The sequence below is a fragment of the Tursiops truncatus genome, chromosome 18 (assembly GCF_011762595.2).
Source record: "Tursiops truncatus isolate mTurTru1 chromosome 18, mTurTru1.mat.Y, whole genome shotgun sequence".
NCBI classification, from domain to species: domain Eukaryota; kingdom Metazoa; phylum Chordata; class Mammalia; order Artiodactyla; family Delphinidae; genus Tursiops; species Tursiops truncatus.
Genome location: NC_047051.1, coordinates 74,166,570 through 74,194,036, shown reverse-complemented (window position 1 = coordinate 74,194,036; position 27,467 = coordinate 74,166,570). Strand labels below are relative to the sequence as shown.

The 27,467-nt window shown below is 37.1% G+C and overlaps 1 protein-coding gene across 4 annotated transcripts in view; it reads right to left on the bottom strand.

Annotated features, from left to right (window-relative positions):
- Positions 1 to 450: 450 nt before the first annotated feature.
- The window catches only part of TNFSF13B (TNF superfamily member 13b), an 82,951-nt gene continuing 55,934 nt past the window's right edge, over positions 451 to 27,467 (bottom strand). For all 4 annotated transcript variants that reach the window (XM_073795401.1, XM_073795402.1, XM_004327470.4 and 1 more), the window contains 4 exons: positions 20,087 to 20,143; positions 6,431 to 6,543; positions 6,193 to 6,343; positions 451 to 3,109 (listed from right to left, as the gene is read on the bottom strand). In XM_073795401.1, coding sequence (XP_073651502.1) covers positions 2,997 to 3,109; positions 6,193 to 6,343; positions 6,431 to 6,543; positions 20,087 to 20,143 — 434 coding nt within the window. In that variant the 3' untranslated portion in view covers positions 451 to 2,996. The remainder of the gene's footprint in view (positions 3,110 to 6,192; positions 6,344 to 6,430; positions 6,544 to 20,086; positions 20,144 to 27,467) is intronic.

Below are 27,467 nucleotides of genomic sequence, written 5' to 3'. Positions count from 1 at the left end.
TCCTAAGGCAGGGACATCTTCAGAGTAATATTTTCTGGTTTGGACTTCGAATGACAATAAGATTTATTAAGCCCTTCTATCAGTAGGTCATTGTACCCATAACAGTGTGCATGGGAGGAGCTTCTCTGCATGGTGACCAGACAGTGGAGGCGTTTCTCCAGGCGCCAGTGAGGCCAGCACATTACTTCCTCAGGATGTTCTGCTAATGCATTGAGGGCCCTCACTGGGTGATTAGGTAGCATCACGAATCTTGACTTCGGATTTAACACAGAAGAGTATCTGGCCTGGGCCCATACACTTAAACCTTAGAAATTTTCTTTCGTAGGAAATCCCAGGATAACATCCATTTTCTGCTAAAATAAATTGGAGGAAAGATAGCAAAAGCTGAACTTGGGCAATCTCACTCACTGTTGCAGTCACATCCCCCCACACCTCTATATTTACCTAATCTTTTTTTTTTAATTTATTTTTTATTGAAGTATAGTTGAATTACAACACCATGTTAATCACTGCTGTACAGTAAAGTGACTCAGTTATACATATATCTACATTCTTTTTCATAGTCTTTTCCATTATGGTTTATCCCAGGTTATTGAATATAGTTCCCTGTGCTCTACAGTAGGACCTTGTTGTTTATCCATTTTATATATATACCAGTTTGCATCTGCTATTCCCAAACTCCCAATCCATCCCTCTCCCACACCCCTCCTCCTTGGCAACCACCAGTCTATTTTCTATGTCCCTGATTCTGCTTCTGTTTCATAGATAGGTTCATCTGTGTCATATTTTAGATTACACATACAAGTAATATCATATGGTATTTGTCTTTCTCTTTCTGACTTAATTCAACTTCCTGATAACTGCATAAACTTTGACTCACCCGAAGTCTGATTTTCCTCACAATTTCACTGACGAGGAAGATAAGATTCACATTTTAAGGCTGGTTTGAACAGAAAGCAAAATAAGATTTAAGACCATTTTATGTGGCTGAATTCTACACCTGCTGACAAAATATGCTGAGCCATTTAGAAAGAAAAATGTTGCAAGCTGTAGATTCACAAGAGATTAGGGCACAAGCCTATTACAATGTAGTTTTATCTTTGTTTAACCTGGGCTCTAAGAAATATTTAATCCATAACTTTATATATATAGTATCGAGGTGACCAAATCCTTTTTGAAACATGTAAAATATTTATGACTTGAAATACTTTATATCATACCCTAACACATACTACTTTATCATGTTCAACAATTTATGCACCTGATTTTTTTTATCATTTTACTTAGTCTTTTTTTTAATTGAAGTATAGTTGATTTACAATATTGTGTTCATTTCTGTACAGCAAAGTGATTCAGTTATACATATATATACATTCTTTTCCATATTCTTTTCCATTATGGTTTAATCACCGGATACTGACTATAGTTCCCTGCATGCACCTAATTTTTAAGACAACATTCAGTGTTATGGAGAGAAACCAAAAGATGACTAGTGTTAGACAAACAATCCAAAAATGAGGCAAAAGGCACTAACATTTTTTTATTTGGCAATCCACTTAGCAGCAACACTAAGAAAATCTCTGACTTCCTTCTATTATCGAAACTTCTACCTCACCTATCACTTCTTTTTTTATTACAATATTGAAGAACAGAATAAACTGCAAAGTGTATTTTATTTTAACCAAAAAGCCAAAACTATAGAAATCAGTTTTAAACAAAGTTTAATTTTAGGCACAAAATACAAATAATTTTGTTTTGAAAAAAATACCTTTAAAAATATTTTAATGTAAACTGGGGAAAACTAGTGTAGACCAGGGTCTATTTTTCCATCTGTTTAAACAATGAAGTAAACTGTTTAAACTGATGACATTTAAAAATATAAGCAAAACACATGACGTTATAAAAGATAAGTATTACAGCATTCTCAAAAATGAGTCTTTATAAAATGAAAATTAGGACAATGTCTTCTGGCATGTGATAATCTTTGGAACAAGCACATGGGATATAACATACTCAGGATGCCAAGAACTTTCATTAAACCTCAACTTCTGTAAAGCTAATAACATGAGTATTTTTTAAAGGCTGGGATATGTGAACTACAATACCAGCAGTTTAAAATAGAAGGATAGGAAATAAAGGGAAATGATATTACATTATTACAAATGTACTTATTAACTTCTATGGCAGATTTTATTTTTAGGTTAAAACACTTATAGTTATTTCTTTCAATTAATGCTTATATGCATGAATTGGAATTACCCTACATTAAAAGTTTCTGAAGTAACTGAAATTAGCTATAAAAAATACACCTAAGTGTAAACACATGAGAGAATTATTTCCCTCCTGTGAAAGATGTCCAGGAGTGTTCCAGCAGGTAATATATGATATTAGAGCTAAAAACTGCAAACTTGAAATAAACCTAAAAGACTTAAATAGTACCTATATCCTATTTTGAGTCCGATTGTTTAATGATATTTAAACTTTTAGTTACTTTTTCATGTATGGAATGCAAGATTTCTATACTTTTTTTTTCTTTTTTTTAGTTTCCTCAATATTAACTGAAAATGGAGAAAGGGTATTTAACATAAAAATAGAGGATAAATCCTCAGGTTTCCCCCAAATGTCTTAATGTCCTACAGCCATGGGCGCTGTCCCATAGCAAACAGTGGGATACCATTTCTGAAGAAATGATTACTGCCCCTTTGAATCCTGTGCTTCTTGCAAGGTAAGAAACTATGACTAAGGTGTTCAACATGGCATTATAGTGAAAAGTCTTTCTAGTTCTATTTTTCCTTAAACGGGCTCTAGTTCTTTAATTCACATGACACCCTTTGGCTGTGGTTGTCTGTTAAATTTCCTGTTTTGGTCTAGTTTCAGCAAACCAGGCTATGGTAACTACCTTTTTTTTTTTCCTTTTGGTATTTCCAGTTAAGTGTTTTCTCTTTAGAGGTACAAAGAAAGGGAGGAAAACAGCCACACCAAGGTGTGTAAGTAGGTCACAGAAGTTTCAGTGCACCGAAAAACGTGCCGTCTCCATCCCGGGATATTTTAGCATCTTCGCGTGGTATTGCCAGTTGGAGTTCATCTCCTTCCTCCAGCTTTGCTATGCCTGGAAAAGAATGATTTGCAAGAACTTTAAGCAGTTGTACACGGAAAGGAGGGGGAGGGGAGAACATTAAAGACAACTACTTTGTTTTGGAAAAAAATAGTAGGCATTCACCCTTCAAATTACACCAGTGGACTTCTAAACCAGTTATGATTTGCCTAACCACCCCCCCCCCCAAAAAAAGTAAAAGAAATAAGCAGAAGGAGTTATAACAGACATAAATGGATGTATCACCTACTGTTCGTAAAATGGAGAATCTAAACAGGACTCAGACATCTAACTATAAGAAAAAGTTTAGGAATTCATAGCACGTCCCTTGATGGAATATTATATAGTTAAAAGTAGTTTTGGGCTTCCCTGGTGGCTCAGTGGTTGAGAGTCCGCCTGCCGATGCAGGGGACACGGGTTCGTGCCCCGGTCCGGGAAGATCCCACATGCCGCGGAGCGGCTGAGCCTGCCCGTCCGGAGCCTGTGCTCCACAACAGTGAGAGGCCCGCGTTCCGCAAAAAAAAAAAAAAAAAAAAAAAAAATTGGTTTTGCTTCATTTTATTGACATGGGAATCTTTAAAAAATAATGTTAAATAAAAATACAAAAAAATGAGCACAGCCACGTATATATACTGCATAGTCCTAAATATACTTTCAAATGTGCATATAAAATGCATAAATTATTTAAAAGTGAAAAACAAAACACTACTTATTCACAAAGCACATCTGCTAACATAGTCTTTCTCTAGAGTACAAACTACGGGATGAGAAGTCATTTGGATTACTTTTATAGCCCTCTATAATTTGTGTTTCCATACTTGTTTTTATAATCAAAAGCAACAAGGTAATTAGCTTCTCAAAACTGATCAACTAATCTTCATTCATGCGCCTAATTTACAATAATGCAGCCTGTGATTCAGGAATACAAAACACAACTCAGGAACTACACTCAGTATACTATCAGGTCATTCTTGACATCATTTTAAAAGAAAAAGATAAAGAAAAAGAAAGAGGAGGAGGGGCAGAGAATAAAACCAACGAAATAACAAAGGAAATAGCATCTAAATTGTCGATACATTCAACTCACAATTTTAAAAGTAGTTGCATTGTTTCATTAACATGCCATGAAAATGTATTTACAGGAACACATCTACATGAACCTCTATTCCACTGTCAAACCAAAGCACCTGGGTGTCCTGCAGCACTAGCCAGCGGGTATTTATTTACGGAGCACCTCAGATATACCAGACACCTTTGTAGGCCCTCACAGGGCGGTGATCAGAATAACCAAAGAGTCTGTCTACAAGGACCTTGTTTTTTGTTAATAGACCAAGACAGACAACAAACAAAAGAACATAGTTCTAGGTATTGTTAAGGGTAAAGTGTACACTTTTAGGATTGGCAAGGCATTTGATGACTACATTAAGTAGTAGAAAAAAAAAAAGATTGAAGTTACTTGTTGAATGGATTAGTCATTATCATAGAGATTGAAGATAATCTAATAACTTGACAAAGGCTATAGATCACAGATCATTAATTCACAGGAACTCTCCAAATAAAGTCTGTGTGAACCAACTACGTTTCAAAGTAGGTTCTATTTAAAATTTCAACACTGGGTTATTGGCTAGTTCAAGTCTTCCAGATTATAGCAATCAGCTCTAACTTTTTCTACAATAAACACATTCAATTTGTTAATGAAATAATAAGATTCAGCTTCGTTGGGCTCCTCAAATGGACCATTTTAATTTTTTCCAGATTATTATGGAAGCACTTTATATACGTATACACCAATGTGTAGCTTTTAATGGTTTTAAACAAATTCGTTCTAGAACAGATAAAGATTGAAAACCTGAAATTTTCTAGAAAACACTTTTCGTAAATAATACTAAGCTACTAGCACTGAGAAATATCTTTAAGGTCAAGTTAATTAGTCTTAAAAAGTAAGGCACCTAGGAAATCTGGCTGAGAAAGTAACCATGAGGGGCTGATGAATAGAAAATTTGAAAAAGAGTGTGTTGTAAAGCTCTAAGTACTAATTAATGTAAATACATATAACAGACTGAAGTGACCTCACCATTTATAAATATTTTGCAACACCAAGATACTGGTTACCACTGGCTGCAGGGAAACAATTCTCTATGAAAATTAGGGAATTCCAATTTCGTACACTTCCTCATCACCCTGTCAAAGCTATTTGTGGCTGTGGATCCAGGATGACACTTGTCTCCATTATTGGGAACTATTTTGCCTTCTCACTTGTTTCATCGTGCCTTTGTCAGTAAACGCCTTTGGAATATAGCGCTTCAAATCGCACAGCCCAGCTGCACCCCGTGTTCACACTGCCATTCACGCTAACTGTCTGGAAGGGAAGACATTCCTCGGGGTCCTGAATGGATTTGTCAAAATCACCAGCGAGAAATAAACGTGTCGAAGGCATTTTTTTTTTTTTCAAATACTGGCCTCGATTAATTTGAAATTATCCCAAGACAAGATGAAGGCTACGACGGCAATTACAGCCCAAACAGACCTGCAATGAAGCGAGCCTGCCCTTTCCCTTTTCTGAGTTGAAATGCAGCCTCACTCCTACACTTTCACATCCCAAACGCATCCACCTGGTGTCCACTGACACCAGCAAAGCCACTGGGCCACTGGACCTGACCCTCAAACCAGCCAAAGGTACTTCTTCCGCAGGAGGTGAAGAAGAGATTCTGTGAGTCCCACTGGGGTCCGACTGGCTGGTTTAAACTAAGTTCTGTGCAGCCTAAGACAATGTGTGCTTCCTCTCTGTGCCTCAGACCCCACCTCCCTTCGACAGGGAGGATTAAAGGAAGGGGCACAGGTAAAGTGCCTGGCACGCGCTTATCATTCTCGTATTATTCCAGCATTGTTATTACAGGTTGAAGAAAACACCGCTTACGATTGTTCTAGTGTGTATTGCTGTGAAGTTACTGCCTTTCTAAATGTATATAAAAATGATAAACCTATTAATAATGATTTTGCCTCTATCAACACAGACTAGCTTATCATTCAAGATAATAAGTACCACACAGTATATTGAGGAATGTCTTTCTGTCTATGTATATAGAACTATTATTTACCAGCTGAATAACAGGAATTATTGGGTAGTGTTTCAGGCATATTTTGAATACATCGGAACAAAGTCACCAGACTCAATTCGTCCCCAAAGACATGGACTTTTTTCCTCTGTATTAGGTGTCCCATGGCAAAGGTGTTATCGGTGTATAAAACCTGAGAAACAAACCAAAGAACTTTGTCAGAAGTCAGCACAAAATGGGAGGCACTGGACAGTGACAGCGGTATTAGGGTGGAACCTACCTGACCATATATAAAGAAGTAACCCGTTTCTTTGACCAATATTTTATTCTCTTTTTCTTCTAGCGCTCTTCCTCTTTTAAAGCTGAGAAGCCATGGAACAAATGTGTAAGCTCCTACAATGAAGAGAATCATTTATAAGAAAAAAAAACTGAGAAAAGCAGTTCTTCACCTCCACTTAGCTGCTAAACTAAGTCCGAAACCTAGAGGAGAATTTCATCTTTTAAAAAAAGGGGAAAAGAAGAGAAATCACAATCCTCCACTGGTTTCTCAGCCATATTTACATACTCACCCAGGCAATTGTCAGATACAGGAACTTGAAAGCAAACACTTCATATGTAATGTCTGGGGTTTTGATTTCTTCTGTATTTCAGCAATTTTCAAAATATAGTCTGGTCTGGATGGGACAGTTTGAGGCCAAAAACATGGACAAACTGTCTCTGAATAACACACCAAGAGAAATTTTTGGTTTTCCTTTGATTCTGTCAGGGAGGAAAAGATTTTCCTCTACCCTTCTTGGTTCTTCTGGCTGGTCTAAGAATTCAACTGACATGAGACAGATCAACAGGAGAAAATCACACAAAAGTTTAATAATATGCATACATGGGAGACTCCCAGGAAGACTGAGTAACCCCCCAAAGTGGGCAAAACAAATGTCTGCTGGGCCACCAGAGACAGTGGGACACAGAGTGGACTCTGGTCGCTAAGCCCTACCAGAGTCTCCCCCACTACCCTCAGCCCATATTCTTTGCAGACATCTCTCAGGATGGCTCTGTTCTAGGAACAAGTCCTCTATCCAAATTCTTTTAGGAACTTAAGGAGAGAGGTAACAAGAAAAACTTCCCGCGTCTTCTTAAAAATAATCGCTAAAAATAATCAGCCTAAATTAATCCTCATGTCAAAGAGACACATTTTGGGGCAGCAAATTTTGCTCCCCTCCAGTTCCCAGAAAGGAGGGAGTTTGTATGTGGAGAGTTTAGCGAAGAATATGGAGAGGAAGCCACCCTCTCCCCAACATGGCAATAAGACAGAGCTTAAGGAGAGGGAGAGAAATTACTGAGATGCAACCTCTCCTAGGAAATGGTCCAGGAATGTTGTGATACCCATCCGTAATGTTCAAGTTGAAGTGGTTTCTGTTCAATACACCCATTCTCCTCCACTATCCCTCAAACATCACTTGGGGAGTGGCAGGAGAGCCACGGTTCTCAACAGTTGGATAAAGGGGCAGAGAGAAAACAGAGGCCAAAGAAATGCATGGGCAAAAGGGGTGCGGATGGCTGAGCCGGAATGCCCACTGAAAGAGTAAACACTGCTTTCCGGTGAATTCACACGCTAAGGTCACTGGAGCTCCCACCATCATGTTATGCATATAGTGGAGTAAACAGTGGACCCTGAGGCTAGGGGCTGGGAAGTCTGGGGTATAAATAAAATGGCATAAAGTAAGGGAAAAGAAGATTAGGGAAATGGCAGTACAAGAAAAAAATAGTAAAATGAAACTGGGGTCATCTAAAATCATATAAAAAATGTTCCCATATAATTGGCAATGTTGGACCACATGTGTCCCCAAGCGTCACCTTGGTCATAACAAAAAAAGAAACAAAATCAATAATAAAATTCAGAAGTCTACAAGACGGTATGACAGAAGCTCAAGAAAAGAACAACTTGTCCTACATTGAGAATAAAGGAAATGTTCCCCTGCGGATTTTCCTAAGGCGCCGCCCTAGGATGCAATAGTTGACGATGCTTTCATGTTCATAAACACAATTTCTAAGTGGACATGCCCGCTTCAATGGTGCCCCCAAGGCAAAACCATCCTACTTGAGCTTTTCCCAAATAGGATTCTCGAGGGAAGAATACAGAAGAAGAACCACATATTTTCTGAATATTTCTGAGGAATTAAGAACCTGAGTGGTCAAACAAAGCCACTATACTGTGAATTCAAGTTACAATGAAACAATTCCTTAAGGCAGCCCTCCAGGATCACATTCCACAGACAGAGGGAGGGAGCTGAGAGGGAGGGGTGGGTGGAGAGAGGAGAGAGGAAGAAGCAGGAGGGGACCCCACAGATCTCCACTCCTCTCCTGTGCTCCCCTGAATGGCTCTGTCTCTCAGGAGGAGTGAATGCACCCCCCGGCACATGAGGCAGGTCTGATCCCCCCAATCTGCTGTCTACAAAGATGGTCTCTGAGAAACCATTTCCTTAAATGAAAACTCTCCAGGGCCACACACTGGGTAATGACAGTCCATGACTAAAGATCTCCTCATTTACAAATAACAGAGGTAATCTCATCATCACCTGTTTTTATAAAATATTATTTCGGTGAAAAGATTATAATGATGTAGTTTTAAGTTCTGTTTAAATAAAGATCACGTTCCCAAAGCATTCTTTAAGGTAGAGTTCTGAAAACATGAGGAAAAATTAATATCATGGTTGTTATTATTGTAAAATGTAAGCTGATGACTGAATGTGATTGTTTTCATGGAAGTGATACTTGGTACTCTGACCACAAAGGGCTTTCCTTCCCCTTCAAAACTATACACATCATAGACTCTAATTTCTCTGAGCTTGGGGACTGTTTCTGTTTGGTTCCCTGTTGTTTCCCCAGGGCCTAAAATGATACCTGGCCCACAGCAGTTGCAGCAAATATTTACTGAGTTAACTAATTCAACTTTAAACATAAAATAATTCAAAATGGTGGGGTACTAGGCAATTAGTCACTAGCATGCGATTGGTTTTTAAAAGCATTTTATTACCTGGTTTCTGAAACTCTTGGAAATGAAACACCCTCCACTATAGAGGTAATATGAACTTTGAAGTAAAACACATATTTCTAAAACTGCTTGTTTATATTCTGACTAGAGATATTGAGTAAAAAAATTTTTTTGCCATACCTGAAATTGATCCTCTATTTCTTTATACAATACTTATATCTATAAAATTAGCCAGTTCTTACCAAATTCCACTGCTGTATTGTCATAATAGAAAGAAAAACAAATAGTTATTAGGTTTCTATTCTTATTTACTCTTTTGCTTTCATCATACCTCGCTGGAAATATTCTTATTAAAGAGAGAGAGAGTATACATTTGCTTGTCTTTATATACTGTCTATGTTTCTCCTCCCAACCGCAGCCTCACACATGCACATGCACGCACACACGCACACACATACACACACACACACACACACACACACACACACAATTACACTCCATTAGGCCAAGGCAATGACTATGCTGTAGTCACAGCTGGAAACTCAGACGCCAAGAATGGAGCCTAGCACACAGTATGCACTCAATCAACATGTGCTGCTCCATGAAGTTTTAATTTAAGAAAACAGACTGAACAATTAATTACAAGCTAAAGTAGTTATAAACTGAAGCATAAATGTTATAATATGTCTCTACATCTTAAAATTCACTTAGGTTTTTTTGCCTGCTAGTTAGACCACAGACAGATGTTAACAAGAAAATATGTACTAAATGGCTCCTCTGTAGGACGCTTATCTAAGCTAGTGTGAATCACTCCTTATAGTATCTAGGAATTCGGAAAGGAAAAATTTCAATGACCACAGATTCTTACAGCTTCTCCTCATACGTAGAAAAGCACTGAAGTCATTAAACTGAGGGTCTATTCTTTGTGATTAGCAGTAATCTTTTGATGGTCGACTAAACATTCTTTTCCAGAAAAAAAAAAAATTAGATATATCCAGGTTCCTCCCTTGCCTTTTTGGAACTCTTTCTCACAGCTATCTGAGAGGCTGTCTCCCGGGCTATAGTCCTCAATAAGACACTGAATGAACTCCAACTCATAGATCTTATATTGTGTGTTTTTATTTCAGTCAGTGGAGGTAAATTCTAGGAGTATTAATGCTTAATTTTGCTAGTCAACAGCTAAAATACTGATATATCTTGGTATATAAAGTGTGAACTTCCCAGCTCCACTCAGCTTTAAATACTTGATGTAATTAAATGTTTTGGAAAAAATAATAAATTACTGTGTACATTAATATGTGAAATTAAATAAAAATAATGCCAGTGTTTAAACGTAAAAATAATTTACATGTATTTCTGAAAATGCCTGCTTTTGAAAGAGTAGATCTTTCCTGTACTGATATATATGAAAGATTTGTAGATAAATTTTAGGACAAGAAATTTTTATAGGAAAATCAGATCTATTTCATTAATATTTGTTTTCTATTCTATTTTATGAATAGGCAATCTCCTCCCAGATAGTTATACCTCCAGTGTTATTTCCCACAGTAATTGAATATAGATGCTCCAGAGAGCAGCTTTCAATCACAGCTATCACAGTTGGTTACTGTTCCTGATTTTCTATTTTATTATCTTAAAACTCCTGGAAATAGTTTTAAGGGAGAAGATACTAATAATATTTTTTGAAGATAGATTAAGTAAACCAATTTAAGAAATAGGGATTTTTAAAAAGGAAACAGGGATTTTTTTTTTATTGAACAAATATAGTTTAGCAGTGAAATCCACGTAATCATATGCCTGATTCTGTAGATGAGGCAGGACTTGGAAAATCAAAAGAAACAGAAGCCAGACAGGCAGAGCCATGCAGGCTGAGCTACCAGAAGGGCAGTGAGAAGCCCTGTAGGGGCTGTGAGAAGTGGGGGAAAATGACTGTATCTGTGTTTTAGAAACATCTCTATGTGGTTACCAGGTAAGAAATGTGCAAAACTGGAGGCAAGGAAACCAGCCAAGGTGAGAGACGATGGTGGTTTATACTAGGATGGTGAAATGAAAATGAAGAAAAACAGATTCGTTCAAATTATATATATGAGGAACCACTGATAAAGTTTTGAGATTAACGTACTGACTTTGAGGAAGCCGTCAAGAATGACACTCAGAATTCCGGATTGAACAGCTGAAGACATGGTCAGCACTTACTGAAACAGGAGACACTGGAAAAAGACCAGACTTGGGGAAAAGTTCTAAAGAGTTCACGCTGATATGCCACCAAGATACTCAGGAAAAGATGTTAAGTAGACAGAGGTATATATATAGGCTTGGATCTCAGAAAAGTCATCTGGGCTAAAGATCTACATTTAAGCCGTCACACATGCATGTTAAGTGAGAACACAGGAGGATTTAGGAATGCCAAAGAAATAAGAACGAAGACAATGGGACTGTGTCAGCGGTCTGAAAAACATCAATACTGAAGAAATTTAAGAATAATTTGCAAAGAAGTTTAAAAAGCAGTGGCCAAAAAAGCTAGGAACATGGTTGGAGAAACAAACCAAGAAAAGCACGTGTTTCAAAAAGAGGGAAATCATCAAGTGTCAAATTCTACTGTGAGATTAAATCTCATCATTGCCTCTGTGAAATAATTATGTTGAAAAACAGAATAAACGAGAGACTTCCACTATCAGTGATTGTGGAAATCACATGTCTCCTTTTTTACCTCCTGTAAATCCCATGAAAGAAACATAGATGTGTGTTCTCCAAAATAACTGCAAGGGATGCCCAAAGCAACTGAGATCACACTGAAGTTGAGCATAAAAGTGCAGAGAAAAAGCAAAGGAAAGAGTCAATGGCCTGGAACAGCAAAGTTCACACAGAGTCAGCAAAATCAACTCGCTAAAGGTTACGAGGCCCGCACACACACACACAGAAATCTACACACAAACAAACAGCAAATGTCAATGTAAGCTAAAAGAATTTGGGAAATTAGGGGGGGAAAGTGCTCACTTAAATGAAAGTAAAAGTTTCAGAAGGGAAAATAGGTTTCACACAGAACAAAATGAGATGGAAATTAAAAAAAGAGTTAAGAATTTGAGAAAAATTGTAAAACTATAGAATATAAAAGATAGGTAATGAATTACCAGCATATACATAATTGGAACCCAGAGAGACAAAACAAAAACAACAAAAAGTCAAGCAGAACAAGCACTTAGAGCTACTGCAGAATTAAAAGGCCCATTATGTGCCAGAGAAAGTTGATTCAGAGTTTTATTAGTTTCTTATTGCAGCTGTAACAAATTACCACAAACTTAGTGGCTTAAAACAATACACATTTATTATCTCCCGTTTGAAACATCAGAAGTCTCACTGGGCAAAAGTCCAGGTGTTGGCAAGTTGTGTTCTTTCTGGACGCTGGAATGTCCATCCCTTGCCTTTTCCAGCTTCTACAGTCTGCCTGCTTTCCTGGGCTTGTGGCCCTTCCTCTTCCCAGACAGCAATCACAACATTCTGAACTCTGTTTTCATCGCCACATCACCTTCTCCGACTCTGACCCTGCTAACTCTCTCCTACAAGGACCTTTGTGATTATACTGGGACCACACGGATAATCCAGGATAATATGCCCAAATTCCTTATCTTAATCACATCTTCCTAGTCCCTTTTGCCAGGTGAGGTAAGAAACTCACAGGTTTCAGGGATTACAGTGTGGACATGTCTGAGGAAATATTTTTCTACCCACCACAATAGTCTACCTTCAGATACATAATAAAATAAGTACTGAAACTTTAAGGTAAATATATACTTCTTTGTGTAACTAGGCAAGATAGTCAAGCCACTTATGAGAAGGAATTTTCTCTTACTTTAGTTTTCTTCAAAGTGCATAGAATGCCAAAGGCAAAAGACAGTGAGAAATTCCTACAAGCTACCCAGGTAAAGAAAGGGTAAACTGAGGATTTCATACCCAGGCATCTGTCCTTAAAGTATAAAAACTACAAGGAAACAGCTTTATTGATGCAAACACTAAGAGAGCATTGTTCTCCTGGGGCGATTTTGAATAAACTAGTAGAAAACAAAATTCAGGAAACTAAGATACGAATGAGGAAACCATAGCAAAAGGACTTGCAATGGGTATTGAATATATTTACTGTAAAAACACATAAAGAGGATGGTTTGATGATAAAGAATAGAACAGTTTTATGCCATGACAATGTAGAGATTATATAACTAGCAAATACTGAGAAGTAGTGGAGAAAAAAATGTTGACAGTAAATTCATCAACTGCCTCATTTGTAACAGCTGGGGCTCAAAGGATATAAAGTTGAGAGATCAAGTAATAGAAATATAAACATCGTAACAGTATGTAGATAAGCATTAAGAAATGTAATACCACTATCCAAAAAATGGATGGTGGAGGACAGGAATGATAGAGAAAATAAAGAAAAATCATATTTAATTTTATTACAGACCAGAGTAGACAATCAATATATATTATCTAAAGATATAATTATAGATGTCAGAGTAACATCATGAACAATGACAGAGTACAAAGCTCAAAAATAAGTCCCTTTGTGGAGGCAAGGCTATACAATGGAGAAAAGACAGTCTCTTCAATAAGGGTGCTGGGAAAACTGGACAGCTACATGTAAAAGAATGAAATTAGAGCACTCCCTAACACCACACACAAAAATAAACTCAAAATGGATTAAAGGCCTAAATGTAAGACTGGACACTAAAACTCTTAGAGGAAAACATAGGCAGAACACTCTTTGACATAAATCACAGCAAGATCTTTTTGGATCCACCTCCTAGAGTAATGGAAATAAAAACAAAAATAAACAAATGGGACCTAATGAAACTTCAAAGCTTTGGCACAGCAAAGGAAACCATAAACAAGATGAAAAGACAACCCTCAGAATGGGAGAAAATATTTGCAAACAAAGCAACTGACAAAGGATTAATCTCCAAAATTTACAAGCAGCTCAATATCAAAAAAACAAACAACCCAATCCAAAAATGGGCAGAAGACCTAAATAGACATTTTCCCAAAAAAGACATACAGATGGCCAAGAAGCACATGAAAGCTGTGCAACATCACTAATTATTAGAGAAATGCAAATCAAAACGACAATGAGGTATCACCTCACACCAGTCAGAATGGGCATCATCAGAAAATCTACAAACAACAAATGCAGGAGAGGGTGTGGAGAAAAGGGAACCTTCTTGCACTGTTGGTGGGAATGTAAATTGATACAGCCACTATGGAGAACAGTATGGAGGTTCCTTAAAGAACTACAAATAGAATTACCATGTGACCCAGCAATCCCACTACTGGGCATATACCCAGAGAAAACCATAACTCAAAAAGACACATGCACCCCAATGTTCACTGCAGCAATATTTACAATAGCCAGGTCATGGAAGCAACCTAAATGCCCATCGACAGACGAATGGATAAAGAAGATGTGGTACATATATACAATGGAATATTACTCAGCCATAAAAAGGAACGAAACTGGGTCATTTGTAGAGACGTGGATGGACCTAAAGAGTGTCATACAGAGTGAAGTAAGTCAGAAAGAGAAAAACAAATATTGTATATTAACACATATATGTGGAACCTAGAAAAATGGTACAGATGAACTGGTTTGCAGGGCAGAAATCGAGACACAGATGTAGAGAACAAACGTATGGACACCAAGGGGGGAAAGTGGCATCGGGGGTGGTAGTGGTGGGATGAATTGGGAGATTGGGATTGACATATATACACTAATATGTATAAAATGGATAACTAATAAGAACCTGCTGTATAAAAAAATAAATAAAATAAAATTCAAACATCAAAAAAAGATAAAGAAAAGTCCCTTTGCTAAGGCAGCAATTAAACTTGCAAGAACTTACAGAATCCATGTTTTTGGATATATGAAATCTAGTAAAAAACTTATAGAAACCAAGGGAGTGTTTAATGAAACAAAAGGTGTAAATTTCAGTAAGAAAGTATTGTGGTATTTCTGCTTCCTCATGTACCACCCCTCATTCTCCTGCTTAGTGGCAGACATGGAGATGGTGGCCTGAGTTCCAGTTGGTGTCTTGCTGATGCCAGGAAGTGCAATACTCACTTTGTTCTCAAAACATTGTGACTCTGGATTTTGACCTGCCTGGAGTTTCCATTTAGATGGGAGCAGCTCCTCAGGCTGGTGTCAGTCAAAAGCTTTACAGAAATACACTACCTGTAGCCACCTGTAACAAGGAACAGTGGACAGGGCAAGCAGCAGGCTGACAAAAAGCCTGAGAAGGATGAGGCTAAGGAGGAAGATACTTCAAGGAATAAGGGCTTTGAAGGGTTACCACATACACCAAGGAATCTGCAGTGGATTGTGCATGACCAGAGCAGGATGCATGTTCAGAAAACACCTGAAAAGAACCCTAAGCTAACATCTCTAGTCGATCTTTGCTCTTTGCTCAAGCAGGATGGGAAGTCTAAGGCACAGTTGCTGGTAGCCTAGCTAAATGTTGAAGGAGTGCCCCAGCCCAGAGATAATCTGCTCAGAAAAAAGGGAGTTTGGTTTTTGTTGGTGGTGGTGGTTTTGGTTTTGGTTCCTGGCATTAAAGTAAATCTCTATCGGGATTAGGATTGGAGATAAAAGAATCCCCAACAGGATTACTGCAGAGATAACAGAAAAAAGACTTCAGTGACCACACAGAACAAAGAGTACAGTTTATTTTTTTGAAAAAATATTTTGGAAAATTCAATAAAAAAATGGACAACTGCAGCCCACAACAATCAACAACAGCAAACCCTGGGGATGGGATTTCCAGAGTTACCACACTGTAATATTCAAATTGTCCAATTTACAAAGAAAAATATAAAGCATACAAACAAACAGAAAATTATGGACCATTCACAGGGAAAAAAATTGGCAGAAACCATTCTTGAGGAAGCCCAGATATTGGACTTACTAGACAAAGATATTACATATTTTAAGTATGTTTAAAGAGCTAAAGGATACCATGGACAGAGAACTTAAGAAAACTGGGAGAAAAGTGTATGAACAAATAGACACTATCAGTTAAGAGATAAAAATTATTGTAAAAGGAACCAAACTCTTTCTTTAAAAAGAAGTTGTGGAGCTAAAAATTAAAATAGCTGAAATAAAATTTTTACTGGAGAGGTTACGTTACACAGCAGAGTTCACCAGGCAGAAGATGGAATCGGCAAACTTGAATATAGGACGACTGAAATTATCCAGTCTGAGTAGAAGAAATAAAAAGGAATAAAAGGAAGTGAAAAGAGCATAAAGGACCCATAGGACACTCTCCTTCAGACTAATATATGCATTATAGGAGTCCCAGAAGGAGAAGAGAAAAAGGCAGAAAGAATATTTGAAAAAATAATGGCCAAACTCTTCCCAACTTTGTAGAAAGAATGAATCTACATATCCACAAAGCTGAATGAATTTCAAGGAGAATAAACTTAAAGAGATCCACACCAAGATGCATTATAACTAGCAGCTGGAAGACAAAGGCAAGCACAGAATTTCGAAAGTAGCAAGAGAAAAGCAATTCCTCAAGTACAAGGGATGCTCCATAAGATCAACAGCTGTTTTCTTACTTGAAACTATGTCATCAAAAGGCAGTGGGATGACATATTTAAGGTTCTGAATGAGGAATTATGCCAGTTAGATGGTAGAGTAGGGAGACTTACCTCTCATCCCTCCACAGAAATGCTGATTTAACAATAATATTGTTACTAAAATACCGTGAAGAGACATTCAGGATCCAACTAAGAAGTAGAAGCAGCCTAGGGGAGCACAAACTGAGAAGCAGTCGTATTTATACAGGTAAGAAAAGCAATTTCAATTTACTCACATCAGTCCCTCCTCCAGACAGGCTTAGCTCCACCCCAGGAAGACTGCCTCAGCCCATGATTCTCGCATGGAGGGATGGTGAGGTTGGATTGTGCACAAGGCCTCAGGGCCTCCTAGGGTGCCTTCTGAGGAACTGGTTTCTATCTTGCCTCGTACTGAGCACTGAACAACCAAAGATCTTGGTCCCTTGAGACAGTTAGAAACAAAAAAGGGGAGTGCATCCCCTTATAGTCAGAAATTTTTTTGTCGTGATTGTGGAAAAGAGAGAACTGATACTTTTCCTCCGGAGGGAAGGAAGGACGCAAAGGGGGCTTTGCTCCCAGCCCTAGAGTGACTAACACTGAGCACTGCTGACAGTGAAAGTGTATCCCAGTCAAAATCAGTCCAAGAAGATGGGGAGAAGTAGCTGCTTCTTCAAATGCACAGACAACAAAGCAAATCTACAAGGAATATGAGGAATCGAGAAAACACAACACAAAGGAAGAAAAAAAATCTCCAGTAAACAACCTGAGAGAAATGGCTACAATGAGTTGTAGATCACTTTTAACTCTAGTAAATATAAAAGTTAAAAGACAAAAGTATTTTTTTAAAAAAGAATTATGACTACAATAATGTGTTAATACATACACAAGATAAGCTGATGTAAGTTGTCACATTAACAAGCTAAAGTGTAGGGGAGGGAGAAGTAAAAGTGCAGTTCTGGGATAAGATCAAAGTTAAGTTGTTATTAGCTTAAAGTAGACTATTATCACTAGGTTGTTTTATGTAAACCCCATGGTCAGCAGAAATAAAAACCTGTAGTAGATACAAAAAATGTAAAGAGAATCAAAGCATACCACTACAAAAAATAATCAGAGAACACAGAGAAAGACATTAAGAGAGGAAGAAAGGAACAAATGAACTGTGAAACAGCCAGAAAACAATTAACAAAAGGGAAATAATAAGTCTTCATTATCAATAATTACTTTAAATGTAAATGGATTAAATTCCCCAGTCAAAACACACAGAGTGGCTGAATGGATTGGAAAGAACAAAATCCAATCATATGTTGCCTACAATAGACTCACTGTAGCTTTAAGGACACACATAGACTGAAAGTGAAGGGTTGGAAAACAATATTCCATTCGAATGGTAAACAAGAAAGAAGAAGTGGCTTTTCTTAAATCAGACAAAATAGATTTTAAGTCAAAACCTGTCACATGAGACAAAGAGGGTCATTATGTAATGATAAATGGATCAATTCATCAAGGGGATATAACAAATATAAATATATATGCACTCAACAGTGGAGCTCCTAAATACGTAAAACAAATATTAACAGATCTGAAAGAAGAAACAGACAGCAATACAACAACAATAGGATAATTCAGTACCCCATTTTCAACAACGGATAGATCACCCAGAAGAAAATCAGTAAGGATATAGCATACTTGAACAACCCTGCAGACTAAATGATCTTAACAGATATATAGAGAACATTCTAGCCTACTGTAGCAAAATATACATTCTTAAGTGCACAAGGAAAATTCTCTAAGATAGATGAAATGTTAGGACACAAAATAAGTCTTAACAAATTAAAGGAGACTGAAATCATATCAAGCATCTTTTCCAACTAAAATGGTATGAAACCAGAAATCAGTAACAGGAGAAAATTTGAAAAACTCACAAATATGTGGAAATTAAACAATACACTCCTGAACCACCAGGGAGTCAAAAAAGAAATCAAAAGGCAAATCAAAAAATATCTTAAGACAAATAAAAATGAAAACACAACATACCAAAACTTATAGGATGCAGTAAAGCAGTACTGCTGCAGTGTCCACACACACTAACATTTACACGTTCAAGGTTTACTGGCATCACAACGCATCAGCCCAAATGGCAAAGCACCCAGATAAGCACCCAGATCTTCCAAGGAGGATCAATGTAGAGCAGCCACCACGCCAGGAAGATCACAACACTGTGAAATTCAAGCTCACAATGGAGTAGCAGCTGCATTTTTTTTGCATGATTTATAGCATTTTTGGTTTCGGCCAAATGTGTAAAACAAACCTTTTCCAAGTTATATTTTTTAATTGGTCCTTAGGGTCTTCTTCTGGCTCTATTTTAATTCTTAGGGAACAATTTGCTACCTAATAAAAGTTGCAAACATATGACTTTGGAAAATGCAGAACAATAAATAATAAGAGAATTGCAAATAGTTTATTATTTGGGTTACATTTAGGATAATTAAAGTCACATAGAAAAATAGAGATGAAAGGTAGCGTTCCCAGGAATCACTGCAAAGGCCAATCCAAATTCATTATCTTTCTTGTGTCTCCACTCCTGGCCCGCAGCTTAACTTCCTGACACTTCTGAACTCCCCCTTGTGGTTCACAACCCAAATATTCCCTTGCCCCCCCACCGCCTGCTTTATTTTTCTCCGTACCATTTAATTTTATCATTCTACATTTTACTCGTTCATTTGTTGGCTTTTCTGTTTTCCCTTCATGAGAAGGTAAATTCCATAAAAATGAGGACCTATATATATGTTTCACTGCTGAGCCCCAATACCTACACAGTAACTGGAACACTGTATGTTTTTAACCAGTATATGTAAAATATAAAGCAATAATGTCACACTGGAGATTTATCACAAAAATGTTACATTTGTACATATACTTATTGATAAATTAATATAAAATGTATGTTCAGTTTTATCTTCATCCTATTGTAATATTCTACAACCTAATATAACAGAGAATGAATGTTTGTGAAGAGGATCCTGAGGCACCATAGAGGCCAAAATCATTTCTAAATAATAAAATACTGAATTTGATTTAGTACTGATTTTGCTTTATCATCTGCTACTTATTTAAAATGTGTACGTATTAGTATCCTTAAGGTAATTCTGTTAGGTTATTACATTAGCCTAAATATTTACTCCCCAATCATTTTAAATAAATTCATTATTTTAAATCTGATCGTAAGAAATTTTGAGGCAGATAGGTGATTTGAGATGGAGTTTGAATACAATCTTTAGACTTGAAATGTACAGGTAATTGGACTGCATTGAATTCTAAGTGGAAACGTTCCTGGGAATATTTTATTACCTTTTCGTATGGTAGGCGTGTCACTGTCTGCAATCAACTGCAAGCAGTCTTGAGTGACTGAAAAGCAAAAATATATCATTTTAGCTACTTGAATAGAAATAGTAAGGGAATAAAGATGACCAAGAATACAGAGCTGTAAACCCACTCTTCCAGTGACACCGAATCAGTTATACTTTCTATATTGCTTGTATGCTCTTCTTAAAATTACTATAGGAAATGTGCCCACAGGTTCTTAATATAACTCGTACTTGAAATACAATATGTACTTGAAATTCAAGCTTTAGAAAAACTCTATATGCTGTTGAAATACAGTAAGTATATTATCTGAACAGTTTAGCTTAACTTATTCTAAAATGTTATGCCTGTATAGAAAGCAAGTTTAGCCACTGTCATTTGTTTTTCAATTCTCTCAAATACACAAGCCAAATTATCAGATTACTCTAAAATGATTTTTTGTTTTAAAAAATCTAACATTAAGTAACAACTCACTAGTACTGAAACTATCACTATTAACATTACTGAAAATAAAAATAATTGCTAAAATGCATTGAGCTAATATAAATCCAGGCAACTTCACAAAAATCCCAAGATTTACATACTGGAAACTACGTCATGGAAAGTGTAAACAACCTGTCCAGTCCCCAGGGATAGAAAGTGACAGGGCCAGAATTTAATCACGCCTGTTTCACTGTGGAACCAAAGTCAGGCTTTTGGTAAAATGTTTTGGACTAGAAAGAGAAAGAGAGCTACAACGTCTTTTTAGGATAAAAATGGAAGATTTCCCTGACACTGCATCACCAGTAAAGCTTCTGGGAAGCATCAATTCACATCACACATCACATATAGAATATAACCCAGAGTATCCCAAAGAATATGTAACTATGCTATTAAATAAAGACAATGCCTTTGGGTAACAGCAAAATAGGTACACTGCCTGTAGGAAAAGGAAACAAAGCAGCAAAGATCTACGGTAAATATGGAACATGAACCTAAGTATATGCCTATTTTAAATTAAGAAAATATTAGTTTAGGTCGTTTATTATATAGCAAATATTTTATTCTGCATTGAAGTAATGCTTTAAAAACATGCTTCGCAATGTATACACTTCAGGAGCTTATTAACACAGTGGAGAGTTCCTGCTGCAAGTCACTAATGGAAAACGTGGAATAACAGATGTAATAATTACGTAATATTCTGAATCTGTGCAAATGCATAGGCCTAAAAAGAATACTGTTACACGTAGTGATCACATACGAAAATCTGCTAAGAAACTTCCCTGGTATTTAAAGGTAGAACTGTAATGATAAAAACTGCAATTCCTTTATAACCACGAGACTTTTCTAACACATTTTTATGTTAATGTGATGGTTTGGATAGGAGCGCAACATTTTGGCCACTTTGTGGTTCTTTTATTGACCTGGAAAACAATGGCAGCGATGTCTATGCCACAGGGAAATGTGACTCATTACTGCAGTTACTACGGCAGACCCTCTGCCACAGAAAATATGGAAAAGCATCGTAACAGGCAGAACAGCTGTGAATAAGGACAGCTTGAAAGAAAGGAACCACAGAGCATCCAAAGCAGCCAAAGTCTGAAAAGCACAAGGTCTAGAGTCACCATATTAAACCTATTTTTCTAACAAACACTTCTTGAGGAATTACTACGTGCAAGGCACCATGATAAGTTTTGTGAGGGATGCAAGGGCCAATCAGAGCATGAAACGCTCTAATCTTTCCTCCACAATGAAAAAGAGGAGGATCTTGACGAAAGTCAAAGTTAAATTTCCAAATTTTCCATCTTTCCTTTGTCATGTGGATGCATATTGTAAAGATTAAGTGAGATAATACATCTGAAACATTTAGTACTGTACTTGGAACATAATAATTGCGAAGTCAATCTTGGCTATTATTAGTGGTATTGTTCTTAGTAGCATCGAACCAAATAAACTGGGAACACAAGGGAAGGACATTAGGAGAGCAAGAAGACCAAGTGGAGCTGATAAAGGGCCCAAGGAAATACTAGAAATACTATTTCTTGTTCTTTTTTTGGCCACACGAGGCACCTGGGATCTTAGTTCCCCAGCCAGGTATCCAACACTTGCCCCCTGCACCCCTGCAGTGGAAACGCAGAGTCTCAACATCTGGACCGCCAGGGAAGTCCCTAGAAATACTATTCCAATTAGCCCTCTCCTTGACTGTTTCCACAAACTCCTAAGTAGGAGACTTACCTTTTCTATTTAGACAGAAAGGGGTTTACCTAATGAGTGCTGCCTGGAAACTACCAAACTGATACGAAAGTATCTGAATTTTAATCTCCAAAGCCCAACTAAAACTTGGCCACAACCTACACACTGAAAAACTATGCTCTATTCTATCACACAGTAGCAGAAATCTAACTTTCAGAAGAAAATACACTATGGAGAGAAATTTTTATTTCATGAAATACTCTTCAGAAAAGAAAATGAGATATTAAAATGACAGCTCAAGAGTAGTGTTTGAATTATACTCACTAAAGCGAGTGCTATTCATTAGTTTTCCTTATTCCAGAGAAAGTCACTGGGCTTTTCAAGGAGGTAAGTTCTTGGAAATAAGAACAGGACTTTCCATCCTGCCCTCATTAGATGCTGTTCAGGTCCCATCAACCCTATCAGTGCTACTTACCTCTTCAGCTTTCAACTCTTCCTTTTAAGGAAATTTAGTATCTATTATCAACTTATCTCCAGTTCAGTCTTTGAGGACTCTCTTTCCAATTCAACATAGATCTGATTTTAGACTATAGATTATTGCTCACAAAAAGTTGGCCAAGAGAGCAGTACTCTTTTTGTATCTCCCAATAGCATAGATATCCAACCACAATAGTTTTGCGAATGCATAGTCTAATATAAGAAACATAATATTGATAACAATTGTAGTATTAATTGACCGTGTTTGGTTTTCAAATGCCTTTCACACAACTTTCCTGCTGCTACAGTTGAGGGGAATTATACAAGAGTTTGAGAATGGTTTATCTTTTTAACTAAGCAAGGCAGTAGCATACATTAAAACATTTCTGTGTTAATGGGGAGACACATATTTCTAAATATATATATATGTATATATATCTCATAATGATGTGAGAACCACAGATAATTAATCTTAAGTACATTTTTACAGCATAAGAAAATTTACTCATAATATTAAACCATGCGAAAAATATTTCTAAAAACAAAACATTATATTGATGACAAAACTAGCTTACAAAAGAGAATTCCTAAAATAAGAACTTTTAGACAAAAGTCATTTCCTATTGCTCAATATTTGATATAATAAAATCCAACCAACTTCACAATTAGAATAGTGGTTGGACTGATTGAGATTGAAAGCCACCTTTTAAAGTGGCTTTTAATCAGGAAAAGAGATTTATACGTTTATGGAATTGCTAATATCTGTTGTATTGTTTTCTGCGTTGAAACCAAACCTTTTCAGACTGGAATCCAGTTTATTATACATTATTTCCACAAAGCTAAATCTAATAGAAACTACTGTAAATAATGCAATTATTGCAGATTATGCGTGGTTCCCATGAAAAGCATCCCACATGAGCTTTTCCCATTACTCGTGTCCTGTCCATATGACCTACACCCACTAACTCCCATATTTCTCACTCATCTCATTCAAGAAGCTTCTTCTAAGCTCTTCAGTCTGAGTGAGACGCCCTTCCTTCATCTTCTTTTATCTTTCTTCTTTTTTCTGTTGCCTTACTTATTACATTGTACATTTTTTCAAGAATGACGACTCTGGAGATGATGCCTCTCTTCATTTCTGTAGAGCTTTCATTCAGTACATGGAAGCCATGACAAATGTAGGAGTTGGAATTTTCTTGAGCTAGTTTTGAATAAATCATCAGTGGCTGGAATAGTTAGTTAAGAGAAATCCCTTACAGATCTAAATATTGACCTAATGCTGGACATAGATTTATGAAGAAATCAAAGAAATCATGGTTTTAGGATAAACATTTCTACTGGAATGGGAAGACAAAATTTTAGGGGTGGAAACTGGATTATAAAGTTTTATTTGATCAGGGATAAGCAGTTTGTGTAACTGGCAACATTTATTAAGTTACTAATTGGTAACTTACAAAAACAATGAATTGAGAGAGTTTTGAAAGAATTTCTAGAGAGCTAGGTTGAGAAGTCTGTATCTGACTTACCAGAAAATAGAAAAAATATTAGGAATTCTTAACCTTGAGAGGGGCTTGCCTGATACATGTTGTGCCTGAGAAAGACAATACATGTGTCTATGTGTAGAATGAACTGCTGTAAAGGGAGAATGAAAGCCAAGGTTCAGCTCTTGACTGGTAATAAATACAATATGTGGGTGATTTGGTCTAAAATGCAATTACATAAGTGAAGCACCCAAGACAAACTGTGAAAAAAATTTAAAAGTTTCTGACTAATGAGTATATGTGCTTGAAGGAGAATTAAAAACTAATAATAAAAGCACGTTTTCAATTCTGGGGAATTCACAAAGATGGCAGCACTACAATGGCCTTGGGGAAGTGAGAAAGGGGTGCTGAATTTCTGGAGGGCTTGGAATGAAGCTGATAGAGTAAAAATAAATATAACGGATAGAAGTAAAGAAATACATTTGAATTGAAGATTTTCTATGTGTATACGTGCACAGAAAGAGTCTTGACGTGGACTGGAAGTTGCCATGTACCACTCATCATATAATCATGTTCTATGACTAAAGTAAGGCAGGATATGTAAGATGGCAGCCCTCTGGATAGCCTCGTAAGAGTAAAGTAACAAAGACAAAAAAAACCCCAAAAATACCATCTTCATCTAATGTTGTTTAATTTTGCAAATGATCAAATATTTTAACTTAAAATTACCAATTTTATAGTTGTCATCATCTCCACAGGATATGTTTTTTCTTCGGTCATGACTTCTTTGCATTATTTTAGGATATTTCACTTTATTTATTTATTTTTTAATTTATTTTTTTGCGGTACGCGGGCCTCTCACTGTTGTGGCCTCTCCCCTTGCGGAGCACAGGCTCCGGATGCGCAGGCTCAGCGGCCATGGCTCACGGGCGCAGCCGCTCCGCGGCACGTGGGATCCTCCCGGACCGGGGCACGAACCCGCGTCCCCTGCATCGGCAGGCGGACTCTCAACCACTGCGCCACCAGGGAAGCCCGGGATATTTCACTTTATTAATGACGCATACTCAGAAGGCACTGGGTATCACTAACTTACCAGTGAAGGACATTAGTTTCATAACACAACGTGCAAACAGCTCTGAAGTCAAGGAAGGTAAAACCAAAAATAGAAATACACCTGAATACCTGGAGAAAGGTAGCAATAAATTGCACAGTTGGCTGTTACATTTGCAACTCCCGCTTGGACATTCCCACCTGAACGCCATAGTGATACCTCAAGTTTCATCTGCCTCAAATCTATTTCTTGATCTTCTCCACACACACTCACCTCTCACTCCTTCTCTGTTTTCTCTCTTAGTGGATATATAACTGTCCTCTGAGTTGCCCAAACTAGAAACTTTATAAACATGCCTTATTTCTTCCTCCTCAATCTTGAAATTCAACTAATAACCAAGTTCTAATGGTTTGAACTTTTAACTTTCGTTCAATTAAGATTTCATCTCTCATTCATCCATTCAACAATTTTACTGAGCACTAAATTTGTGTCACATGTTGCACTTAGGGATACCAAAAAAAGGGAGATATAATTCCTACCCCCATGGAGCTTACAATCTAGTGGGAAGAACAGGCATGAATCAGTAGCACCAAAACAGAATTAAAATTGCAACTGTAAGAGAGATACAGTGCCTAGATGTCTGTTCCAATGAGGAAGGCTTCTTTGAATGGTGGCAAGTTTGGCTGAAGGAGAGAGAGAGAGAGAGAGAGAGAGAGAGAGAGAGAGAGAGAGAGAGAGAGCATCGTAGCCTAAATTCAGATCTTTACCCTCACCATTCTTCACAATTACCTTAGTCTACCTAGTTGTGCCTCTTCCATTTTCTACAATTCCTAGCCCATCACTCGCATTTCCTCCAGAATTATCTTCCTAAACCCAAATCCTATCTTGTCCTTTTCATGTTTATAATTCCTTCAAAGGATTTCTTTGCACACAAAATCCAAGCCTACCTGCACAGCCTCATGACCCTCCTCTCCCACCCCCGCTGTACTGAAACACACCTTCTCAGAACAGGAGGTCGGCTTCATGTTTCCAGGACCTTGTATCTGCCATTCCCTACGGCTGAATATTCCTCACCTTTCCAACTGGTGAAACCTCATTCATGCTTCAGGGCTCAGGCCACATATCAAATCTTTCCCTGATCCTTCTAGCTAAATATTTGATGCCATTACACTTTGTACGTACATCTACTGAAATACATTTCACTATATGTACTAATTGTTTCTATAACTGCTTCCATCCCTAGACTGTGAGTCACTTCATATTAAGGGCCATCATTTACAAATTTGCAGTGTCTGATTTACAGCACATTAAAAAAAAATCTGTGGAACAATTTAGAAAAGAAAGTAGACATCATACCAACATCTAACCTTTCCAAATAATTTTTAAAAACCCCATCCTTACATCCAAATTTATAAGACATGCTAAATCAAATTAAATTAATGTTTTAGGGAAAATAGGTCCCATTAAAAAAAAAACACCTATGTCCATGATGTCTGAACTCTGTAACAATAAATCTTTGGGTCCATGGTTTTATGGAAAACATTCTTCATAACGAATAATCTCAATAAATTTTTGAAACGTCATCCATAGAACTGTAGCATGCTATAATATTTTTAAAAGTAAATGGTTTTGTGCTATTTCTCTAGAATTTCTTACTCTCTAGTTGCCAGAAGAAGCTCTAGGGTAGTAGATAGAAGAGAAAAAAGATGAGCTGGAGTCTAGCTTCACAACTTGTGTCAGCAGATACCATGAAGCAGTTATTTTCCATTTCTTTGTCTACCTGACACAGGATAGTCAGAGGAGAGGGATGGAGAGGAGAAGAGGAAAGCCTGAACTTCAATCAATCAACATTTGCAAAAATCCCCAAGGAGATGGCCGCTTACTATAATAAGGTCTCTTCTTGTATTTTTTCTATTTCCTGTTTTATTACTGTTACCATACCTTGGATACACTCTCCTCTTACCCACATCTACTCAACCTTTAAAACCCAGCTCAGCTCTTCTCGACCATGGTCTAGATAATCTTTCAGTCTGTGATCTCCACTACTGACATCCTGTGATCCCATAACTAGCTATCCTTCTCACTGGTAATAATATTAATAATAATTTAGGCTTCTCCAGGATCCAATAACTTTTCTCAAAACTGGTGCTTTATTTGAACATCAAGCACATATAGCTCACGTGAT